The sequence below is a fragment of the Lipotes vexillifer genome, unplaced genomic scaffold (genome assembly GCF_000442215.2).
Source record: "Lipotes vexillifer unplaced genomic scaffold, Lipotes_vexillifer_v1.1 scaffold76, whole genome shotgun sequence".
NCBI lineage: Eukaryota > Metazoa > Chordata > Mammalia > Artiodactyla > Lipotidae > Lipotes > Lipotes vexillifer.
In genome coordinates, this window is record NW_006773751.1 from 2,670,148 (window position 1) to 2,679,956 (window position 9,809).

A 9,809-nucleotide genomic window follows, 5' to 3' on the forward strand; every position below is an offset into this window, starting at 1 on the left:
CATGAGAGAAATGCTCAATAAATCACGACTATTACTATATTTCTGTTTTTAGCCCAGTAGCTCTAAATGACAGTAATTGGGCTCATCCAAATGGGAGCCTGGCCTCGTATATAGGTTATTGTCCCCATGCTTCAAAGGTAGCCCCAATGGCTAGGAGCTCCTGTCCCCAGGGTGGTTGTTCTTGGACAGAACCAGCTTAAGAGGTTGTATATGAGGTCTCCTGTATTAGAATCCTCGCCACAATATTTCAAGCATTTGTCTCAAAGGTGTAGAGCTCTTTAGCATGATAGTAAAGCAAAATCTAGACAGAAGAGAGGAGTTTCTTCTCTTGATGAGCAATAGTTCCGGCCAGAAATCAGATACACTCTTCTTTCTTACCTGGGTTTGACTATTTGGGTGCCCAGAGTGGAAAATGGGAATGGATTACCAGCTGTACCTTGTGAACTTCAGGATCTGCTGGACATCTGGGATGGAAATATCTTGTCTGCCAAAGAGCAGTTTGCCTTGGTGAGACAGATGATGGGAACTGTTAATCTTATCTTCAGACTTTCAAAATTGTTTCTCACAGCTGGCCTAGAGATTGAGCCTGAAGTATGCCTCTGTCAGATCAGGGGCTCATGGAACCCAACCGCTGCAAGTACAAGAGGATGCCCTCCAAACAAAAGCCACTGCAGTCCAGACAGGCATGCAGGAGCCCTTTCATCAGCCATTCCAGAACAACAGGAACACTGCCCAGGCCAAATGACATTGCTGTGTACTGGGATTGTCTAGGGAGCGTCTGGAAGGCTGCCTTCACTGGTCTTGCTCTCAGATGCACCATCTAAGAAGTCCTGCTTTCTGAAAAGCTGTACGTGGCAGAGCCCATCTTTGAGGTCAGGGGGATTGGTGGACTTGCTCAGCAGTCCTGAATAGGAGATTGTCTTGAGGCTGTGGCAGACCTGGCTGGAATGAACTCTCCATTCTCCTGAGGCAGAAGTAGAAGTCCTGATGAATTCTAGACACTGCTTCCCATCAATATGGCTACAGCGGACCTCAGCCTCAGGCACAGATAGCAAGCACTCCTGTTTTGGAAGTACGCAGGCCCTAGGCAACAGGGCTACAGCAGTTAGACTCCTAATTTTAGAGCAGCTCCTCTGCTTCCTGTGGGAAAATGTTTGCTGGTAGGTGGCACACTTATTTAAAATTCCAGAAGTGGGCAAATAGTGCTCTAGAGATTTGGGGCCTACAAGCAGAATTCTCAGCAGTCTTTGAAAGTGAAATGCAAAATGTAGGTTCCCCAGGCAATATCAGAGTCACTGATCTCCAGCTAGGAAAGGCCAAGAACAAGAGGAAAGCCCAGTCAATGTGTTCCAGAAAGCACCTGACAAGTGACCTGACCACAGTCAGGTCAGTAGGACCATAGCATAGGACCAGAACTCTTGGGAGAGAATCACACAGGTGCCCACATGCATGGAGTTGGTCTGGGTGTGTGATGAAGAACCAGGCCTGGTGGATTGGGGACTTGCTCCAAGTTCTAGGATTCCTAAGACACTACCACCTCGGCTTCCCAGGGACGTGGACCACATCACCACTGAGACTGGGGACTGGGACCCAGTGGAGTGTGATGAGGCACCTCCAGTCAGCACGGCTGTCTGGACATCTGAACACAGAGTGGCTGGTCTCCTTTAACACAAGCACAATAGCCTCACCTGGCAGCCCCACTGACAGAGAAGTGTACCAAGAGCTCCTCTCTCCACTCTGCTCAGGAGACCACCTCAGGGTGATCTTGAGAAGGTGTGGCAGGACTCAAGGACTATCTAAAACTTCCCACACATCAGCTACTTGGGAAAGTGGAGCTGCACATGATAACTTTCAGGGAGCAGCAGTGCAGAGGCCTTCTCTGTAGCATACTATTTTTTTCCACCTAACATTCATTATGCCTTCCTACCAGCATCCTGATTCTCTTTGGGCATTTCCTTTCCCCATACTGTGTTTGTCTTGGTGGAACAGCAGAGCAAGGTGTCCTTGCTTCCCCTTAAGGAAGCCAAAGAGATCCCTGAAGTCTTCTCACCATCCCTGGTACATCCATGGGGTGGTCTGTGACTACGAGGTAGCCTTTCTCCCTCATGGGACTTTAAGAATAATGTAAGGATGGAAGAAATGACTGGTGTTCATTTGGTGGTAGCAACTGGGTGAGATGGTGAAGCAATTCTTGCTTCTGAAATCTAAAACTACCTCATCCTATCTGTTCCTAGCCTGGTTCTTTAAGACTTTCCTTCAATCTCCTAAGCTCCCCAACGTGCTTTCAATAAATTATCCTTTCGCTTGTGGTAAGAATGGCTTTTTGTGGCTCAAAACCAAACCACCCCAACTAGGTAGGTCTATGGTACCAAACATCTCATTCTAATCATAGTGGCACCAGGCATAACTCTGACCTTTAAGACAGCTTTCCACCCGATGGAGCGGGCACATTCTGAGGGGGCAAGACTCTCATGTTCAGGGATGGGGGCTGCTGATTTGTATGGAAATGACTCATTCCTACAAAGTAGGAAATTAATTTTTTAAAAAGTAGGCTGAAATCCCACTAAAAAGCCCCAGATTTGCTAGAATCATTCAAGAGTCTCTTCAGGAAAGTGAAAAGGGTAGGGCTGGCTCTGCCCCAGCAAGTGGTAACTGGAAGCACGAGCCAGTAGCCTGAGCTGTGGCTTTCAGTTGGGCCATGAGCCCAGTCAGCTGTCTGGAGAATTTCCTGTTTTCTTTCCCCAGAATTAAGAAGTCATCCAGTAGGCTTAGACTGACCCCAAACATTTTTGAGACCCACCTCACAAACACTTTGATATGTGTGGGCAAAGGCGGGCCTGACCAGTGGTTGGGCTTAAATAGGGCTGAGGACTCTGGAGTCAGAGGGTTTCTGAGGTTTAAGGAGCAGGCAAAGGCCTACAATTCCAGGAGATAAATCCAAAGGAACACCAAGTATGCGGAGCCAAAGCAGGTGCAGAAATCTCGGAGGTGTTTGGAGCCAGGGAGAGATAAAGCAAATGCAAGTGAGCCAGGAGCAGTGAAGTAGGAGGGGCCCCTGCTGAGTGACTGTCCAGACATCCATTTGTCATTTGCAACATATTTTTGCAGCTTAGTCCATCTCTAAGCATAGATGCATCCAGGGTCATGAACAGAGCAGATAAATGAGGCAATAAAAGTTAAAAATGGAGATTCTGGGTGAATCTTCAGCAACACTAGCCCCTGTGAAGGAAGCCATCTGAGCAATGGCCTGGTGGCCCATCGCCATTGTCAAACAATCCAGACACAGGTCCAGCAAGCTGGGGGCTCTGGCACCAATCAGCTCTGTGACCCTGGGAAGTCTTATACCCATTTGGGGCCTCTATTTCATTCTGAGAAATGGGGATAACAGGGTCTCCTCCACCTACTTTGTAGGGTTAGACCAGATAAATCTTAAGAATGCCTGAAATAAGAAATCTGAAAATGCTGCAGAAACCTAAGGGCATTATCAGGATCCTCTCTCTGTTTTTTTTTTAAGTTTATTTATTTTATCTATTTATTTTTGGCTACATTAGGTCTTCATTGCTGCACATGGGCTTTCTCTAGCTGCAGCAAGTGGGGGCTACTCTCTTAATTGCAGAGCATGGGCTCTAGGCACGCGGGCTTCAGTAGTTGTAGAACGCGGGCTCAGTAGTTGTGCCTCGCCGGCTCTAGAGCATAGGCTCAGTAGTTGTGGCGCACGGGCCCAGTTGCTCCGTGGCATGTGGGATCTTACCGGACCAGACCTCGAACCCATGTCTCTGGAATTGGGCAGGCAGACTCCTAACCACTGTGCCAACAGGGAAGCCCAGGATCCTCTATTTAAATTGAAAAAATAATGCTTTTTATTTGCCACTCTTCTCTGCAGAGTTCAAAGTCCTCAAAAAGCATTATTTTCTTGACAGAAACTGACACTCTTCATAGACTTCTGCTGGGAAATCAATTGAAGAGGCTAGAAAACCTTTGCACAGCCTATTTTTAATCTTGGAAATAAGCTAATACACCGATTCCTTACAGCCATCACTGACTTTTAAAGAGAAGATGCCCCTGAGTTGTCTGTCATGGCTTTTCTGGTAGCTGTTGCAAAGGGAGTCCCTTCAATCAAGCCACAATGTCAGCTCAAAAGTGCAGAGATATATGGGGTGGGTACAGTGACAGAAGCCATGGTGAAGCCTAGTGTCCTATGGTTGCTATTTGGATTTTATCCTGTAAGTGGTTTTAGTCCGAGTTCTGGATTTAGAACCCTCCTTGCGCTGTACCTCTGAAAAGACAAAAACAATTATTGTAGTAACAATATATTTACTAAGGGCTTTTAACTTTTCAAAGCATTTTTAAAATTCTGTTCTGCATGAGTAAGCCCCAAGCTACAAAGTATTTACCCAGAACTTGACTCTACATTGGTTATTGGGATTGAGAATGCATTTTCTCAAAGTTTCAGTGTAGTCAGTTAGTGGGTCCTGGAAAACAGTATGTGGTCAAGGAGAGAAGAGAAAGAAGAAGATGATTTCCTCCTTCCAGTACATACCCCAAGCTTGGTGGGAAAAAAGAAATTCAAATAGAGCTAGTATCCAGAATCCTCCCCAATCCATCACTGTACCCCTTTTGTATCTCCTGGTCCCTCCCTCCAGTGTCCCGCGCACAGACCCTACACAAGCCCCACCCTTGGGATGGGTGCAGGAGGACTTCTGCTGTCAAGCCTGCTCTCCCTGGCTGCTCCATGACACCAAGGTCCTCAACTGGAATCCTTCCAACTGGCTGCTGCCACCTTCATCCCACATTTGACGGTCACCTTGTTCACACCCTGTCTTGTCCCCATTCCTATATCATAAGCCTCACTTTGATCAGAGACTAAGCCATATTCATCTGTGTAAACTCCCCTCTCGATTCGTTTCTTCATTAATAACTCAGAACACAGTGATTTGCTAATTGTTAAAAATGACATAAAACAAAAATAAATGTCTTCCCACTCTATCCAAATCTCTTTACTCAGCATTCACAAGGCTCCTACCTTTGCCATATGATTTTCCATTCCTTCACTGCACAACTATCAGGAAAGAAGTGATCTCCCCGCACTAACTCATATAAATATGACCCAGTATATGCCATATACATGTCAGATTGCTCCAGGGGTGTCTGCATTTGTTAAAGGAGCTGCCTGCTAATTCTAAGAAATGTCTAACTTGTGGGTTTTTCGGAGAAATGTTCAGGTCACCGCATGGCATGGGGACTGCCTTGCTTAGCAGCCAGTTCCCCTAAGTTTTGCAAGGCTTCTCATCCTTTACTTTTGAGCCCCTGGCAATGACTTTGATGAGGGTGTGGAGGAGGGGAAGAGTGGCAGTAACCTAACCTTATGTAGGTTATTGTTTGCAGGTTGGGGCCTAACTGTATATTGTTATCCTCTACCTAAAATTATTACATCCTTTTTTTTTTTTTTTTTTTTTTTTTTGTAGTCCGCGGGCCTCTTACTGTTGTGGCCTCTCCCGTTGCTGAGCACAGGCTCCAGACGCGCAGGCTCAGCGGCCATGGCTCACGGGCCCAGCCGCTCCGCGGCATGTGGGATCTTCCCGGACCACGGCACAAACCCGTGTCCCCTGCATCGGCAGGTGAACTCTCAACCACTGCACCACCAGGGAAGCCCTATTAAAACCTTTTAATTCTGGATTTAAACTAATCCCCAAGACTTTTATGGAAATGGACAAAACTCATTCCATGTTGAGGTAACCGCTCCAGTTTAACACACAGACCTTTTGTGTGGTTTGCATACAGTATTAACTTTTCTGTAATCTGGAAAAAGTCTAGTTTCCAGATTATCAGGATAAAGCTACACCACAATATGAGAAGATACAATTTTTTTTTAATTCATGAAAACTCCCTCACATATATTCAGACCTAAAGCTAAAGGATTTTCACACCTGTAATGATGAACATTTTACCAGTTCAGAGTTAACAGAAGGGGAGAAAATGGGCTCACACTCCTCCTCCAACACTGATACGATATACCATAGCTGGGCCAGAGACTGTGAGGGGTTGGCTAACTTACTGCTTTTGCTGGGGGGGGCATAGGTAGAGACAGGGGTGACAGAGAAAACAGAAAGTAGATATCTGCCCAGTACTACCCCTGGCACCAGGACTTGTCCTAGGAACTGATGCAGGTTGAAGATGAAAGCAAAAATCAAAAAATAGCCTCCAATATTGGGGATATTAAGAACTGCTTGAGGGCAGATTATAGATTAATTACAGATAAGAAAATGAAGAGTTAAATTCCTTTTCCTATAGAATAAAGAAGATTATTTTCATCATAGACAATCCACTAAGTACTACAAACTAAAGACAAAATTCCCCATAAACCTCCATCAACCAGAGACAATATATACCAATGTTTGGGCATATTTTGTTCTGGTCTTTCTTCTAGCTTTAAAATATTGTGTCATACCCTGTTTCCTGCATTTGATATTTTAACATAAGAATTTCTCATGTCATTACAAATTCCTTGTAAATACCATTTTAATGGTTGTATAATGTTCAGGCATTTTAACGTTGCATAATTTATTTAATCTTTCTTCCATGATTGGAAAGGTAGGTTGTTTTCATTTTTTCTTCTTAGATACAATGATACACCGAACATCTCTGTGCATTAATTTTTGTTTCTCTATTTAGGATTATTTCCTTAGACTAGATTCTCAAGAGTGAAATTATTAAGTCAAAGTATATGTGGATTTTTACGGCATATCCATACATACACTCAAATTATTTTCTGAAAGAGCTATATCTGTCTGTCCACCCACAAGTATTATTTGTAAAACTAATTACTTTGCCCCCTCTGGCCAGCACTGGATTCTTTGCTTTTAAAAAGCTTTGCCAGTTTTAGAAGTAAAAATTGTACCTCATGTTAGTTTATTAGTTACCATTGTTAGTCATTTGGTTTTCCTTTTTGTGACTTGTCTGAACAAGCTAATTATATAATTATACGTGTGCGCATTCCTAGGAGAAGTACGAACTAGTAGATCGCCACTAAAGATATTGATACTCTTCTAAAATGTTTATGACCCAGTCAAATTTTTGCGCATAAATACAACCTAAATAAAGCAAAATGAGAAAGCAATCCTCACCTTTCTTTGGAGATTCTGAGGCTCTTTCTACTGTGGCCTGATCTCTTCTTCTTCATCTTTCTCTTCTCCTCTTTCTCCTTCATTTTCTTCCTCTTCTCCTTCAGATTCCTTCTCTTTATACTTCATCAGTATTTCCTCCAGTTCTTTATTTCTTATAAGGGTATAATGAAGTTTTTCATTCGCACCATCAAACTTCTCCTCTGCTTGTCTGGCTCTGCTTTCAACCTCTCTGATATGGACAAAATCCAGAGAAACACAATAAAATGGAAAGGTTTGGAAAAGTGTCTTCCATATCTAGAAACTCATTATCATATCCAAAAAAGGCAGTGGGATTAGAAGAATATATCTGAACAGTACAAATAAGGGAAGCAGCAGCATCAGTGTTTAGCCAAGAATTGGGGGCCTAGGAGCTACTCTGGATGGTAATGTCAGAGTGCAGACATGGTGTGATTTAAGAATACAATATATTTATCATTTCTTAGTGAAATCTGACTTTTGGGTATTTGGAATTCTCCATCAATAGCCAAGGAACCCCTTTTCAGTGGTTAATCTTGGCTTCTCTTTATTGATGTGATCCAACAAACAAATAAAATAGTGTCCCTTCTTTTCCAGCACCTTTAAAACCAGATCTTACAATCAAGAAAACCAGTTTGAAGTGTGTTTCTTAACTACTAGGGCACATGTTACATGTCTATATTCTCTTCTCACAGCATTCTTAGCTATTTAACTCTGTTGTCATTCCTACTATCTGGGTTATGTAACCGTCTTTCCTGCATACAATAGCTTCTCCCAGTTCCATTTATTTCTCTAGTTCATCTCTTAGAAACATACGGAGTTGGATCCCTCCTAACACTCTACTCCCACCCCAGATATACACATACACACTTGACTTCCTCCATCTTCACTGTGGCTGAGGACAGATGTCCCTCCTGGAGCAGTGTAGTTCACTGCCTCTAGCAGAAGATTTGAAGATACCCATCCCACTTGTAAGGAAAAAGGAAGCAGGAGAACCAAAGGTAAGCCAAGAAGCGTGCATTTCTCAGCTAGACCTCCTGGTCAGCAATCTTTGTCTTCTTACCATTGTGGTGTCTCATACTTACATTAACTTCTCCTGCATGCGTTCAATTACAGCCATTGCTTCAAGATACCTTGGGGCCAATGTACCTTCATTAGCTGATTCTCTCTGACAAAGAAAGTATGTACTATGAATGAACTGAGAGTCCCAAAGATAAATAGCCTCTTTCTTCAGTATGTTCTGGACCAAGCCTTCTTTTTCTACTATTCATGTTTATATAGCAGATGATTAAGCACACTCTTTTTTTTTTTGTGGTACGCGGGTCTCTCACTGTTGTGGCCTCTCCCATTGCGGAGCGCAGGCTCAGCGTCCATGGCTCACGGGCCCAGCCGCGCCGCGGCATGTGGGATCTTCCCGGACCGGGGCATGAGCCCGTGTCCCCTGCATCGGCAGGCGGACTCTCAACCACTGCGCCACCAGGGAAGCCCTAAGCACACTCTTAATACCAAAGAAGAATAGGGATTTCCTGTGGCCAAATACCATACCAGCTTGCAAATTATTCACACTCTGGTGGACATAAATTTGACTAGAGTTGTAAAGAAGAAGCAGGGAGAACAATATCAACAGAAAGAAGCAGGGAAAGAAGAAAAGGTTTAAAAAATAAAGAGAAGGGTAAACATGTTTCTTTAATTAAGTTAAAGATCAAGGAAATTAACTATATTTATCTTATTAATAATTTACTTCATTAAGCACATAACAAATTGCAAACTGCAAAATTCAATAAGATCTTTCAGTTCCTTAGGGAACTTCATAAATATCAAGGCAGAGAAAATATGAAAAGAATAAAACAAAACCTCTTTTACTTATTTTGACTCTATATTCCAGAAAACAAAATAAGAGGAAGATAAAAGAGAAAATTTAGAAGACAAAAACTACAAGCATATTTTAAAATGAATATTATGAGACATTTTCCTAGAACTGTGTACTGTTAAAAATCTCATTTATTCATGTTTCCCAAACAGAGGCAAGTAAAAGTTAAACCCCACCTTACAGATGGAAAGGGAGATCTAAGAGGATAGGCAGCCTGCCATAATCACAGAATGATCTAGCAGATTAAAGCAAAACCCTCATCTAGGCCTCTCCATCCTCAATCACACATTCCGTTGCACTATGTTCGCTTTTTCTAAACGCAAACCAGCGAAAAGAAACTTTATCAAACATTTTCACTTTTACTCTAGCTCTTTTACTCTCTTTTTATTTTCCCAGTCACATATTTTCCTCTTTCTGTTTTGCTTCCTCTTTGGGCAATTTGTTTGGGAAGTAAATGCTGTCACTGTTCAGCCTGGACCAGCAACCTGTGATGTGGCTGTGCCTATACAGCACATACTACTAATTTATTTGTTCTTTGAATCCAAAAGAAAGGCTTTCAGAGCAGAGGCATCTGGAAATGCAGTTCCACACATGATTTATATAGCTGCATGAAACAGTTTTAATTGTAGGTGGAAACCAAAGTAAACCAGGACTGTACTCTGCTAACTGTATACATTTGAGCCTTCCGACTCTCTATTAATTCAACAGATAGATATTTAGTTACAGTGTGCGAGGAAAACATCCCTCTGTTCTGACACCAGCAAGTACAGATTAATGTTTTGTGGTCCATTTCAAACGCT

General features: G+C 43.0%; 1 protein-coding gene across 1 annotated transcript in view; it reads right to left on the minus strand.

Moving 5' to 3' along the window:
* Nucleotides 1–767: 767 nt before the first annotated feature.
* The window catches only part of AXDND1 (axonemal dynein light chain domain containing 1), a 71,621-nt gene continuing 62,579 nt past the window's right edge, over nucleotides 768–9,809 (minus strand). The window contains 4 exon segments of the mRNA XM_007448537.1: nucleotides 768–964; nucleotides 7,125–7,158; nucleotides 7,161–7,353; nucleotides 8,225–8,307. Coding sequence (XP_007448599.1) covers nucleotides 768–964; nucleotides 7,125–7,158; nucleotides 7,161–7,353; nucleotides 8,225–8,307 — 507 coding nt within the window.